The sequence below is a fragment of the Hyla sarda genome, chromosome 1 (assembly GCF_029499605.1).
Source record: "Hyla sarda isolate aHylSar1 chromosome 1, aHylSar1.hap1, whole genome shotgun sequence".
In the NCBI taxonomy this organism is placed as follows: Eukaryota; Metazoa; Chordata; class Amphibia; order Anura; family Hylidae; genus Hyla; species Hyla sarda.
In genome coordinates, this window is record NC_079189.1 from 441,393,193 (window position 1) to 441,409,037 (window position 15,845).

The following is a 15,845-nucleotide window of genomic DNA, read 5'->3' on the forward strand; positions in this document are numbered from 1 at the left end:
TCCTCCTGCTCCTCCTTGCACAAAGGCAGAGGTAGCGGTCCTGCTGCTGGGTTGTTGCCCTCCTATGGCCTCCTCCACGTCTCCTGATGTACTGGCCTGTCTCCTGGTAGTGCCTCCATGCTCTGGAAACTACGCTGACAGACACAGTAAACCTTCTTGCCACAGCTCGCATTGATGTGCCATCCTGGATGAGCTGCATTACCTGAGCCACTTGTGTTGGTTGTAGACTAAAGCACTGCCAGCATTCAAAAGTGACCAAAACATCTGCCAGGAAGCATAGGAACTGAGAAGTGGTCTGTGGTCACCACCTGCAGAACCACTCCTTTATTGGGGGTGTCTTGCTAATTGCCAATAATTTCCACCTGTTGTCTGTTCCATTTGCACAACAGCATGTGAAATTTATTGTCAGTCAGTGTTGCTTCCTGAGTGGACAGTGTGATTTCATAGAAGTGTGATTGACTTGGAGTTACATTGTGTTTAAGTGTTCCCTTTAGTTTTTTTGAGCAGTGTATATTAACATTAGCAAGTGAAGCTTTATTAAGTGGTGTTGGTAATCAGTTACATTAATAATACACATCATGAATACAGTAATAATGTTTCATTGTTACACTGGTTATCTGAGGAAAGGTTACAAATTGTTCACTATTGTTTTCTATTTGTTGGTGTCTTATTTTACCTTTTATGTTACTTTTTTGATATCTCCCTCAGGACTGTATGGCTTGAGCTGCAGCCTGCTAGATACCCCTTGGAAGAAACTCCAACATGGAAAAAATCTTTTTGCTGACATCATCAAAAAGAGCCAGGACATTGCTAGAGAAGACCTAGTACAAGAGCTCATTAAAGTGATGAATAATGAAGAACCGTAAGAACAAAACGACCTACATTTTATATGAAAGTGCCGCAGCAGCAGTTCTGTCTCTTGGTCTCAGGAAGGCCAACCTTTTCTAAAAGTAGCAATGTTACTAGATTAAGGACCGGAGGTTTTTCCGTTTTTGCATTTTCGTTTTTTGCTCCTTGCCTTTAAAAAATCATAACTCTTTCAAATTTACACCTAAAAATCCATATGATGGCTTATTTTTTGCGCCACCAATTCTACTTTGTAATGACGTCAGTCATTTTGCCCAAAAATCTATGGTGAAGCGGGAAAAAAAATCATTGTGCGACAAAATTGAAAAAAAAACGCTGTTTTGTAACTTTTGGGGGCTTCCGTTTCTACGTAGTACATTTTTCGGTAAAAATGACACCTGATATGTATTCTGTAGGTCCATACGATTAAAATGATACCCTACTTATATAGGTTTGATTTTGTCGGACTTCTGGAAAAAATCATAACTACATGCAGGAAAATTAATACGTTTAAAATTGTCATCTTCTGACCCCTATAACTTTTTTATTTTTCCGTGTATGGGGCGGTATGAGGGCTCATTTTTTGCGCCGTGATCTGAAGTTTTTAACGGTACCATTTTTGCATTGATAGGACTTATTGATCACTTTTTATTCATTTTTAAATGATATAAAAAGTGACCAAAAATGCACTATTTTGGACTTTGGAATTTTTTTGCGCGCACGCCATTGACCGAGCGGTTTAATTAATGATATATTTTTATAATTCGGACATTTCCGCACGCGGTGATACCACATATGTTTATTTTTATTTTTATTTACACTGTGTTTTTTTTTTTATTGGAAAAGGGGGGTGATTCAAACTTTTAATAGGGGAGGAGTTAAATGATCTTTATTCACTTTTTTTTTTCACTTTTTTTTTGCAGTGTTATAGGTCCCATAGGGACCTATAACACTGCACACACTGATCTTCTATGTTGATCACTGGTTTCTCATAAGAAACCAGTGATCAACGATTCTGCCGGATGACTGCTCATGCCTGGATCTCAGGCACTGAGCAGTCATTCGGCGATCGGACAGCGAGGAGGCAGGAAGGGGCCCTCCCGCTGTCCTGTCAGCTGTTCGGGATGCCGCGATTAGCCGCGGCTATCCCGAACAGCTCGACTGAGCTAGCCGGGAACTTTCACTTTCACTTTTAGCCGCGCGGCTCAGCTTTGAGCGCGCGGCTAAAGGGTTAATAGCGCGCGGCGCCGCGATCGGCGCTGCGCGCTATTAGAGGCGGGTCCCGGCTTCACTATGACGCCGGGCCCGCCATGATATGACGCGGGGTTACTGTGTAACCCCGCGTTATATCGGAAGAGCAGGACCAAGGACGTACCGGTACGTCCTTGGTCCTTAAGGGGTTAAGCCAAGCAGAAATGCAATGTGCAGCTATTTCTTCTGTTTTCATTCCATACTTCAGAGCTGCCTTACAAGAGTTCTTTAGTCATGTAGTCGTAGTTAAACGATGAGATGCAGAGCTATACTCACGTGGCAATGTTTTCTTTGATTTTACAACCAGGCTTACAACCAGGCAGCAGCCAATCAACATTTTGTTTGTTTGTTTTTGGTCTTTTTTGTTCAGGAAATACATGTAGGTAGCAGTATATATTCTTATGTGGTATGCAGTTACATATTAATTAATAGTATAAATGTATTATTTGTTAATAATCACAACATTAAAATTTTACATACATACCATACTAGCAGCAGTGCCCCTGTATGTAGTAGCAGCCCCTTATAGGTAGCAGCAGCCCCTGTAGGTAATAGCAGCCCTAGAGTTTTTGACATAACAGAAAAAACTGCTTGCCCTTATTTTTGAGGCTTGCATCCTATAAAACAAACAAAAAGGTAAAAGGTACCAATAGTTGTAATGAGAAGATTATTACATACGCCTTGTATGGGTTTCAAAGGAATATGTCATCAGAAAATGACCTATTGTTAAAATCAAGTTGTTAACCTACAAATATTTAGGTGACTTTTTTTTCTAATTTTCTATTTTTCTATCTGAGGCTTCCTGTTCAGTCTGTGTAGATAAGGAGGAGGCTGCTGGAAGGTGATTTGTACAGCAATACAGTGAATGGTGATACCAGTATATAGATAGGACACTATTCACAATACAGTGACCCCCCGACCTACGGTGGCCCGACATACGATCATTTCAACATACGATGGCCTCTCAGAGGCCATCGCATGTTGAAGGCAGCATCAACATACGATGCTTTTTTATGTCGGGGCCATCGCATAAACGGCTATCCGGCAGCGCATACTGCTTCAGCTGCTGTCCGATAGCCGTTTAAGGTGCCCTGTGTGGTCCGGTGGGTGTCGATCACCTGTACCGGCGCTCCGGACCGTCCTCTTCGGTATCCCCTGCATTGCCGGCGCTTTCCATCGTCGTCATCACGTCATCGCACATGCCGTCCCGTCATCCAATAGGAGTGGCGTGCACAGCGACGTGATGACGGCGATGAAGAGACACAGCAGGGACGGTCCGAGGACGCGGCTGCTGCGATGGAGGGCGACATCCAGGGCAGTGGTGAGCGGTGGGCAGCGGTGAGCGGCGGGGACAGGTGAACATAACCTCCTATAACCAGTGGTCTTCAACCTGCGGACCTCCAGATGTTGTCCGGGCATGCTGGGAGTTGTATTTTTGCAACATCTGGAGGTCCACAGATTGGAGACCACTGTCCTATACTTTACATTGCACGGATCCCTCAACATACGATCGTTTCAACTAACGATTATTCATTTGGAACAAATTACCATCGTATGTTGAGGGACCACTGTATCTGGACCTCAGAGCTCAGCCTCCCTCCCTGTGGAATAACCTATGCACAGGTCATACAGCATGTCTAGAAAACACTTTTTTTTTAGGGTCAGCTCCAGTCTTTTGTATCTGTCTAAATATATTTCTAGAGGTATATGTCTAAATGCGATTTAAAGGGGTACTCCACTGGAAAACATTTTTTTTAATTTTTTTTTTTTTTATTAACTAATGCCAGATAGTTAAACAGATTTGTAAATTACTTCTGTTTAAAAATCTTAATACTTCCAGTACTTATCAGTTGCTGTATGCTACATAGAAATTCAAAAAGAAAAGAACTTCCTGTCTGACCACAGTGCTCTCTGCTGACACCTCTGTCCATTTTAGGAACTGTCCAGAGCAGGAGCCAATTCCCATAGAAAACCTGTCCTGCTCCAAACAGTTCCTAAAATGGACAGCGGTGTCAGCAGAAAGCAAATTCAAAAAGAAAGGAAATTCAAAGAGAAAAGAACTTCCTGTGGAGCATACAGCAGATGATAAGTACTTGAAGGATTAAGATGTTTAAACAGAAGTAATTTACAAATCTGTTAAACTTTCTGGCACCAGTTGATTTAAAAAACATTTTTTCCAGTAAAGTACCCCTTTAAAAACAGCTTAGTCTGCCCCCATAATAATATATAAAAACGTAAATAAAAAAAAAAGTACAATCAGAAAATAGAAACAATTTAAAAACAAATATTATATTTCAGTATCTGGATCTGATCAGCAAAGATTAAAAATATCTAGGTGACATTGACTTTAAACGGGTTCTCTAGCTAAAATAATATTTTAAACAAAATGTTCAGGCTGCCTGCAATGGTTATTATATATAGATATATGACAAATCAGTTAGTGACTGCTAACCAGAAACATTAATAAAATAAGGAACAACATCAGACACAATGGGGGGGTGATTTATCAAAACTGTCTATTTCCCGCATCAATATAGACCAACCTACAGAGGGTTAGGCCGGTCTATTGTGCGCTTAATCTATCAAAAGGAGCACGGCTCTTTATAAATTCCGCTCACAGACTTCAGGATCTACAGTTTAGACTATATTTAAACTGCTCCAGCATGGTCTGACATTTCGACGTACTTTCGGCCGATGCGACTTGTCGCTGAAAAGTCACTTTTGATAAATTCAGCACCAATGCATTTTTCCATCTAAAATAGACTAGAATGCATCATGTTCTAAAAATCCTCTAAAGCAAAAGTCGCAAAAAAAGTCGCACATATTTAGACTGCGACTATCTGTGCGACAATTTTAGACAGGAAAACCAGTCTAAATCCTTTCATAAATCTCCCCCAATGATTTTAGAATATTTTCCTTTTAGACCATTACACATCAGGCTCCCCTGGAGATCTTAGGCACATCCTTACTAAGCCTTTCTTTTGAGTTTGATTGGATCACATTAAACATATTGACATTCTCATCCTCATACATTTACCTTGCATTTTCTTTCCTGGCTTGGTGCAGATAGTGAACTTGCGTAGTGTTGTTCTTGTACTCTGAGCTCCCTCTAGTGCTGTTCAGTAAGAAGAAATCACCATTTCATTTTAGTTTCATACATGTGATAATGTTGATGTCAGATTTTGTGGGTGCAATGTGAATTACATTAATGCTGAATACTGCAATACGAGGGTATTTTTCATTTTACATTAGTTCATCAATGATCTGAATTTGTCTTCCAGGCAGTTACCAGACCCAGCTATAGAAGAACAGGGAAAAGAGTTTGTTCGTCCAATCCTAAACAGCTATTCTGCAGTTTGTGTTCGTTGCCCAGGCTATGGAACGAGGTATGTTTAGTGTATTACCAAATGTTAAATTAACACTAAGGGGGAGATTCATAAAGACTTGTGCTGAGAAAAGTTGCCCATAGCAACCAATCAGATCGCTTCTTTTATTTTTCAGAGGTCTTTTCAAAATTGAAAGAAGCGATCTGATTGGTTGCGATAGGCAACTAGACAACTTTTCCTCTGCACAAGTTTTGATGAATCTCCCCCTAAGTCCATAGCTTTATAAGAATAAGCAAAAACCGCTTATAGGGGCAGCTCAGTTTGGTAGTAATTGTAATAGGAAAAATGTAAAGTAATTGCAGTTCTCAAACATATTTCAGCAACAAGAGAGATAAAAGATGGAACCCCAAAGGTATTGCTCAGTTTGCTAAAACAGAACCTTTTTTGTTGGTGTATAGAACTTGTTGTCAAATTGCACAGCAAACTTAGCATTGTGAGGTGATCCCTCAGTCTGTGAGCATCTCTTAGCTGATTACAATAATCCTCCCAAATGTTCTTTTTTAGCTGAATTCCAGGCATAATATACAGCAGGGCTTTTCGAGCTTTCTCCACTCAGGCCTAACCAGCCAACCCACGTGCCTTACCAATAAACAAATACTGTGGTGAAGCACAAGCACCACAGTGCAGCACAAAATACCTCTCAGGAAGTGCAAAACAAACACCACAGTGCAGCACAAAATACCTCTCAGGAAGTGCAAAACAAACACCACAGTGCAGCACAAAATACCTCTCAGGAAGTGCAAAACAAACACCACAGTGCAGCACAAAATACCTCTCAGGAAGTGCAAAACAAACACCACAGTGCAGCACAAAATACCTCTCAGGAAGTGCAAAACAAACACCACAGTGCAGCACAAAATATCTCTCAGGAAGTGCACAACAAGCACCACAGTGCAGCACAAAATACCTCTCAGGAAGTGCAAAACAAACACCACAGTGCAGCACAAAATACCTCTCAGGAAGTGCAAAACAAACACCACAGTGCAGCACAAAATACCTCTCAGGAAGTGCAAAACAAACACCACAGTGCAGCACAAAATACCTCTCAGGAAGTGCAAAACAAACACCACAGTGCAGCACAAAATACCTCTCAGGAAGTGCAAAACAAACACCACAGTGCAGCACAAAATACCTCTCAGGAAGTGCACAACAAGCACCACAGTGCTGCATGAACTACCTCTCAGGCAATACAAACAAACATCACAGTGCAGCACAAAATACCTCTCAGGCAGTGCACAACAAGCACCACAGTGCAGCATGAAATACATATCAGGCAATACAAACAAACATCACAGTGCAGCACAAAATACCTCTCAGGAAGTGCACAACAAACACCACAGTGCAGCACAAAATACCTCTCAGGAAGTGCAAAACAAACACCACAGTGCAGCACAAAATACCTCTCAGGAAGTGCACAACAAGCACCACAGTGCTGCATGAACTACCTCTCAGGCAATACAAACAAACATCACAGTGCAGCACAAAATACCTCTCAGGCAGTGCACAACAAGCACCACAGTGCAGCATGAAATACATATCAGGCAATACAAACAAACATCACAGTGCAGCACAAAATACCTCTCAGGAAGTGCAAAACAAACACCACAGTGCAGCACAAAATACCTCTCAGGAAGTGCAAAACAAACACCACAGTGCAGCACAAAATACCTCTCAGGAAGTGCACAACAAGCACCACAGTGCTGCATGAACTACCTCTCAGGCAATACAAACAAACATCACAGTGCAGCACAAAATACCTCTCAGGCAGTGCACAACAAGCACCACAGTGCAGCATGAAATACATATCAGGCAATACAAACAAACATCACAGTGCAGCACAAAATACCTCTCAGGAAGTGCACAACAAACACCACAGTGCAGCAACAAATACCCTTCAGGCATTGCAAAACAAATACCACAGTGTTGCACAAAATATAACTCTAGTGTTGCCAAGTATCACATTCCAGCACACAATACCTCTCTAGCAGTACCAAATAATGCAGTGCAACACAAAATACCTCTCCAAAAACACAATGCAGCATCACTGGTAGCAACAGTGCCCATGCCCACCCCTAACCCGCTGGCATTAACAGTGCAGTTATTGCTTTGTGCCGATGCCCAGCACAGCTAGGGACCCTGCGCTATACTAGACAGTGACTAACAATTTGGAGATTGTATACCAGCACTTTTCACATTCTGATTCTAGAAACCAAGAGGTTGTCTATTTGTTTATATGTGCTCCAAACTTTTTGTAAAAATCATAAAGCTATGCACTCTACTCTACTTCAGCAGCATATGCAGGATTTTTTCAAGGAGCAGGATCAAAAAATTATTAATTAGGAAACTTTGGCTTGGCTTGGAGTGTCAGTGCACATTCTAACAGGGACTAATACAGCTGGATGAGCAGAGGATATGACTGCTGGCTAAAAAGATTTCTAGTATCCCCTTTTAGAGAAGATACTGGGATTCTTTGACTCTTCAGCCACATCCTTTGCTGTACGGTACAGATCATGACCTGCCTGTCCAAGTGTTGCTATGCTGGAAGAGAACACTTTGTAACAGTAGTAGTAGTCTGCAAGTGTTATTTGCAGTGCAATGGAATGCAAGTGATTTGCAAGGTACGCTTGTAAGTGCCCCCTTAGTGTCTCCACATAGTAAAAGTGTCTCTTCTGGTTTGTGGATTGTGCGCAAAATGATGTGATGATGCAGCGTGCTGCACTACTTCAAGATTCTATAACTTCCTAGCCTGCAGAACTTAAGTGCATAAGAGTTAAATGGATCAGCACACTGGGAACACAGATGCAAATGTCCCTTCTATACTTACTTTTCATTTGTCCCCAGCTGATTACTTGGCATCCATATTTTATCCATGACTTATCCATTGCTGTATCCTCCAGTAGCAGAAGGCTATGGTAATGTATTTGTCACTAGGGACAAGTTGTCCCTCACATTTGTTGAACGATGCAACCATGTGACTAAAAGTGGAGAGACTAATGCAGCATGTGCATGAAAGATTTCTGAAATATTATCAAACCATTTATATTTAATTTACTTGCATTCATTTTCAAAACTGTAATACATAGAAGTAAAAATGTTATGACAGTATCAATAGTCTTCAAGCCATACAAGAACATGAAGAGCAGTCACCTATTTCCTTGATATTTATTTTATTCTGAACAGGTTAATGCAAATTCTGGAAGACCAGTCAACACCCTGAAAGCAGTTGTGACGGCGACACTTTTATTACTCTTCTAGAGCTTTATAACATTAGAAACCTAGTAGCATCACATCATGCGCAAAGAGCGTTTTGTCACATACACCTGACAGCAAGGGGGATGCAGTGTGGCTGTGACAGTCTTGTTTCAGTCGTCCCTGGTATCCTTGCCATTGTGGTGTTGGCTCATGAACAGCAACTATCCTGCTCGTGACAACCAAGTTTTGAGGTGACACAGGGTGGTGTTGGTGGAAATAACTGATCACTTTGTGATGCCAGGGCACAGTTATCCTAAACATGGTCCGAGGTTTGGGACAGCTTCTCCTGGGCCAGACATGGGGAGTAAATGAACACACCGACGTCAGGTTACAGATAACTGTCTTTACTGAGCTGGTGCATATGGTATTACACATACAGCTAGCCTTTGATGTGGGAGTGCAGCGTAACCCCTTGGGAGCCCTGTTGCCTTCTTGAGAGATTAGATTTGAAGTAGGCCTCTCCTCAGAGCACACAACATACAGCACACCTAAGCTTAGCTGTTGCTCAGGAGCCTTATTGGAACTAGACTGAACAATGTCTAGCATTGGACTAACTAACTCCTCACCTGCACCTCATTATGTAGGGGAGCTGACATCTGCCGGTAATGATGGACATTGGAGATCGCTCCGATGTCCATCATTTAACTGTTTAAATACCATGATCTATACAGATTACAGTATTTAAACATGATTACATCGCAGGCGGGGGCTATGGGTTGCTAGGGAAGCCTGAGGCCTTACCTTGTTCTCTGTGTCTTTCCTGGCTCTTTGATTGCTTAGGGCTCCCTTTGTCAGCCCTTAGCAATCGAGCACAGATTTCATGGATCAATGTAATGCAATAGCATTACATTGATCTAGGTAAGCCATCTGATTATGGGGGGGGGGGGGGCAAAAAATGTGTATGAAAAAAGTACAATTTTAAAATCAATTATTTTTTTATATTAAAAAAATCCCTCCCCTAATAAAAATTCAAATCCCCTGCCTTTTCCTATTTTTTTTTTAAATAAAACACTGTACAAACGGAAAATCACATATTTAGTATCGCGTGCATAATTGTCCGAACTATTAAATTATTATGTTTCTGATCCTGCATGGTGAACGGCTTAATGCAAAAAAATCCAAAAAACAAAATTGCAGATTTTTGGTTACATTACATCCCAAAAAAAATTTATAAAAAGTTATCAAAAAGCCAGAACTACACAAAAGTGGTACCGTTAAAAACTACAGCTCATGGCGCAAAGAAACAAACCTAAAACTGCTCCGTAAGAGGAAAAATGAAACAGTAATAGGGGTGAGAACATGGTAATGAATACCATAAAACGAAACGAAAATTATTCAAGTTTGGTATCATTGGAATCGTACTGACGCAGAGAATAAAGATGGCATGTCAGATTTACCATATTTTGAACTCCCCAAAAATTATTGCCCTACAAAATTGTGCAATTCCATATTTTTTTAGGTTTTGCCCTACATATAATTTTTTGCTGACTTTGTAATACATTGTATGATAAAAAAAAAGTGTATCAGCGGATATTAGAACTCTCCATACAGAAAATAAGCCCTAATGCAACTTTGTCAGTCAAAAAATAAAAAAGTTAGGGGTCTTAGAATGTAAGGAGGAAAAAACATGTGAGCTAGAAAAATAAATTAGCTGGGTCATGAAGGGGTTAAATCTACTGATGTATTTCGCTTGTTTCTGCCACACTTTTGGGAGCACGACTAATACAGATTTGAGCATTTTGTTGGCTGCTCCAAAGTGACATGTCATGCCAGTCTGTATTTTCTCTTGTGGTTATCTTCAGGTGGTTTTGTCATCCTCCAGAATTAACAATATTGTCCTCTATAATGTACACTATTCTGATTCATCAATCGTTTTCTTTAAACTGAAATTTTCTAATGTCAGAATTTCTTTTCTTTTAGGACCAACACCATAGTTCTCATTGATGGAGAAGGACATGTGACGTTCACAGAACGCACGATGCTAAACTGTGACATCACTCAGTGGAAAATTAGCACTCATCAGTTTAAGCTACAACACTAGCACCTCACCATAATGAAACATCTCTGTTAACTAAGGGTTCACATACATATCGAACATGCTGAACTTCTGGTGCCTAAAAAATACTAAAACATATTCAAATATTAAAATCACTTTCTTAACCAGCACAAAAGCCAGAGAACCAAAAGAAATCCAGCAGTGCAAGTGGAAGCACAACCAACACAGTGGGAAATATTGTTTCTCGTCTCCAAATTTTTTCTTTTCACTTTGACTTATTTATTGCAGCAAGCACATCAGTAATGCACCAAATGTTGTAAAAAGTATTATGGGTAGGAAAAAACGTGAAAATTATGTAAAGTTTTTCAGTATTGTATGTGTAAAGTGAAAGACGGCAATGTGATTTGTATTTTCTAGTTTTGCTTTAAGATCATGCATCAATAAATGATATGGCTAATAATGTAAGCACATCATTATGCTGAGATTTTTCATGGGACAAGATAGCATTAATGTCCCTTCCATGAGTCATCATGGTTTATTTTCTTACCAAAGGCTAGTGTTGGACTTTAAAGGGGTATTCCGGCCCTAAGACATCTTATCCCTTATCCAAAGGATACGAAATAACATGTCTGATCGCAGAGGTCCCGCCACTTTGGACCCCCGCTATCTTGCATGCAGCACCCACCTCTGGGAGCTCCAAGAGGTGGGTGCTGCATGCGAGATAGCGGGGATCCCCAGTGGCAGGACCCCCACGATCAGACATCTTATCCCCTATCCTTTGGATAGAGGATAAGATGTCTTAGAGCCAGAGTAATCCTTTAATGACTGATCTTGAGGCAAGATATTAACTAATATTAGCAATGGCTGTTAAGAGAGCGCCGCTTCCTTTTGAAATGGCTTTAAATTAAAATGCCAAGCTTTTACAAGATACAGTTTTATCACTAGTTAAAGGGGAAATATTGCTATAATTATACATATGGAAATATGTGATAATGTGGTGCGTTAAGGACCACCAAAGTGCCAGTTTATCTGAAATCCCAAATAAATGAAAGTGTTAACATACATGGACATAACATCATTTCTGCCCCTCAGCAGGATAGAATGTTAGCACGATCCCTGCTGAAGATACCAGTGCCAGACTATGGGATCTCTTCCTACTTCACGTAATGTGACATCAGAAAATATTAAACATATTTGTGAGAATTTTGGGTCACTTTCAAGCAGTGTCCTCCTTATCATCACAGAGGGGATTAAAGTAAAAGGTGACACGACTGTATAGAGAACATACCATTTACAAAAGATTCCCAGAGCTCAGCCTCCCTTTCCCTGTACAATGACATCTGCACAGCTTACACAGCATGCCTAGGAACTTCTTCCATACAAATGAATTGGGTTAAACTATTGTGCCCGTGTCCAATTGGCTTGCTGTAAAGCATTTCACTAAATGCTGTTAAAAACAGTTCAGGCAAGATGGCTACCCCTATAATAATTTAGAAAAAATTAAATAAAAAGATGTATCTATTACAAAATAATTAAAAAGAACAGTAATCTAGGTGATTTACTGCACTTTGATATTCTTTAAAAAATAAAATGGCCTAAATCTCTTGTCCTCTTCAACATAGTAAAAGTAAAAGATTTTGGGTTGTGGCTCAAACATTACAAAATTGTTGGTTGTGGTTACCTTTGGTCAGTAGCACTGGGAGCAAAATTCTTCGTGGAACAAAAGAATGTTATGTAAATGTCGATGCGTACATTATTGTACAGAATCAGGCATTCTACAGAATGTACATTAAGAAGCAGGGACTTCCAGACTACCTGCTGCTGTGCAGTGACGCATGGCTTCTGCTGCCAGCAGCGCACAATGATGTATTTCATCACACACAGCCTGCAGGAGAAGTCCTGAGCTGCACCAGGAGATTTAGCACAGAGTGGAGTCAGAAGAAGGTTTGGCATCAGCATGGGAGCAGATGGAAGGTGAGCATGATTGTTATTATTTTGGTGTTATTGGGGAAAATTACCTTTCTACTACCCTATCTTGGGGTTATCTACCTAATTAAATTCTACCTAATGGGGAGAAATTATATACCTATTGGGGACTTTTGCCTTATAGCGAGGGACTTATCTGCCTACTGTGGGCTATCACCTACTAGGAGTGAAAATGATCTACCTACTCTGGGCTTCTACCTAATGTGGGGGAAGAATTATCTATCTAGTGGGGGTAGCTACCTACTAGGGAATTTATCTGTCTAATGGCAGGAATTATCTACCCACTGGAGACTTAACCAAATGGGGGAAGGGAAAGGTGATTTACCTACTGGGGCATCTACCTAATCAGGGGAAATTACATACCTTCTAGGGGCATTACCGAATTGGGGGATATTGCTTACTGGGGCCTTCTATCTAATGAGTGGAAATTACCCATATTCTGGAGGCATCTACCTAATGGGGAGGGATTACCTACCCATTGGGGACCTACCTACCTGCTTCCACCCAATATCCGTTCCCCTTTCCACCTCACTCATACTATATATGGCGCCAAGGAAGCCATTATTTGGGGCACTGAGGGTAGTGAAAGGTGTTTAATGTGCTGGAAAAGTTCAGAACTTAAGATGTTTGGCAGATTCTGCAGAAGCGAGTCAGGGTTGAAAGAAGTCTTCATGGTGGTCTGAGCCAGAAAGAAAACAACTGCAAGGAGTCACCTGTGAGTCACTGGATATAACTGCATTGTAATTACTTGCATGGTCTGCAGAGCTTGGGTAGAGTTGAGATCAGCATGATTGGAGCTCCCGTGTTGTCTGGGTGTGGTTCTTAGCTCTGATACTTATCAGGAAGGGGTATCCCTGATCACCTTCCTATATAAGCTAGGAGCATTGATCCGTCCAGCATCCATGAAAGGTTATACCTTAACTGACACCTCCTGCTTACTGGATAGCTGCTTGTATATCAATCTTTAGCTTTTCCCTTGACTCTTCTCTTGCTTTGTGTCCTTGAACTCCACTATTTGCTGGTACCGACCTTGTCTAGTTTGACTTAAATTTGACTGTGTGTGTCTTAGTGTATCTTTGTTAGTTTGTGTGCCTACAGCTGTTTCCCAACTGTTTTGTATTTTATTATTTTGACAATGCTGCCCCAGCACTTAGCAGGGAGGGTTTGTTATTGTGGTTGTCGATCTGTCACTTCGGACGGTTAGGCAATACTTAGGAAGGTTATGGCAGTTCCGTGGTGGTGGTGCACATGACAGAATAGCACTAATAGTATGAAAAAGGCCCAGCACTCACCAAAATTGCAGTCAAGGTGATGATTTTATTCACATGACAAGGTATCAAGAACAGGACATTTCAGCAATATGTCTAACATGAGGTTTGTCTGACGCTAGTTTTGAACATGTGAGGAGGTGCCATTAATGACATCATGCTCCGGCCGGCACGTCGGGCATGACGTCAGTAGTCATGGAAACATGTAAACATAAACAAACACAGTGACAATGCGATCGGATAACAGTATATAGTAATGGTCTAATACATGGAGTAGCCAGAGGACACATAATGTAACACCACTGACAGGCGGTTCTATCAGCGTATTGTGAAACTGTATATACAGAATTTAAAGCAATTGTCCAGTATTGCAGATCGGCAAGTCCAGTGGTATGCTGTAAGCATATGACTAGATCGTGATTTCATAGTAAAGAGGGCTGTATGCATAAGCCGGCGGCATGTATCGCTGTACAGATCACGCATATAAGCCCTAGTGAGCGTCGGGAACACGGCTCTCTCATAAGAGGAAAGTTGCCATCCTGGGAGCAGTAGTACTGCAGGTTCTCCTAATGAAAAATGGTAAGTCCATATCACTTTTACAATATAGAGAGCTGTATACAGTGTCCAGCAGCTAGTATCCCTGTGCAGTCTGTGCATATAAGCGCTAGTCAGCAGTGGGATCACGGCTCTCTCATCGGGGGAACTTGCCATCCTGGCAGCAGTAGTACTGCAGACTCTCCCAATGAATAGTGGTATGTCCATAGCAAACGGTTTACAGAGCTGCATACAGAAACTGGTGGCATATATTACTCTCTATAATGTCAAAGTGCTATGGACTTACCATTTTTCATTAGGAGAAACTGCAGTACTATTGCTCCCAGGATGGCAACTTTCCTCTTATGAGAGAGCTGTGCTCCCGACGTTCACTAGCGCTTCTATGCACAATCTGCACAGCGATACATGCCGGTGGCTTATGCATACAGCCCTTTTTACTATGAAATCACCATCTACTGATGTGCTTACAGTATACTGGACAATTGCTTTGAATTCTGTACATACAGTTTTACAATACACCGATAGACCCACCTGCCAGTGGTGTCAGATTTATACAGTTACAATATGTGTCCTCTGGCTGCTCCATGTATTAGACCATTACTGTATACTGTTATCCGATCCCCCTGTCACTGTGTTTATGTTTATATGTTTCCATGATTACTGACATAATGCCCGACGTGCCGGCCGGAGCATGACATCATTAATGGGCGCCTCCTCATATGTATAAAACTAGTCAGACAAACCTCATGTTAGACAGCAGAGGAAGGCATATTGTTGAAATGCGTCCTGTTCTTGATACCCTGTCATGTGAATAAAAGAATCACCTTGACTGCAATTTTGGTGAGTGCTGGGCAATAGGTAGGGACAGTGGCTGTGGGTGAGTTACTGCTTCATGGTTCCCTGCCCATATGTCAATGGATAGTTGGCTTCAGAAGAACCCGGCTCAGCGGCTCTGATCGACCAGACAGGTGAATGGATAAAAGAGGATTTATTGACCTGAATAAAACGCGTTTTGCTGTGCATGCACAGCTTCCTCAGGCACATCTAAGCATTGAACAACATTTAAATTGAATTAGAATAGTAGTCCAGTTTAGGAAAATGTATCCCCTATCCTTTGGATAAGTGTCTGACCATGGGAGGTCCGACTGCTGGGACCCCCTGTGATCTCCTGCCTGGTGCTCCGGCTATCCCCATGCACGGAGCTGTATCGGCCACAGCACGTGGTTGACAAAGCCGTGGTCGACACCCCCCCTCTCCGTGCATCTTCACTCTATGGGAGAGCCGGAGATGTACGAGTACAGCGCT

At 41.4% G+C, this 15,845-nt stretch overlaps 1 protein-coding gene across 4 annotated transcripts in view; it reads left to right on the top strand.

The window, feature by feature from the left end:
- The window catches only part of TANGO2 (transport and golgi organization 2 homolog), a 217,248-nt gene extending 205,937 nt beyond the window's left edge, over window positions 1-11,311 (top strand). For all 4 annotated transcript variants that reach the window (XM_056532606.1, XM_056532610.1, XM_056532598.1 and 1 more), the window contains exons 7-9: window positions 709-862; window positions 5,379-5,483; window positions 10,656-11,311. In XM_056532606.1, coding sequence (XP_056388581.1) covers window positions 709-862; window positions 5,379-5,483; window positions 10,656-10,776 — 380 coding nt within the window. In that variant the 3' untranslated portion in view covers window positions 10,777-11,311. The remainder of the gene's footprint in view (window positions 1-708; window positions 863-5,378; window positions 5,484-10,655) is intronic.
- The last annotated feature ends 4,534 nt before the right edge of the window (window positions 11,312-15,845 follow it).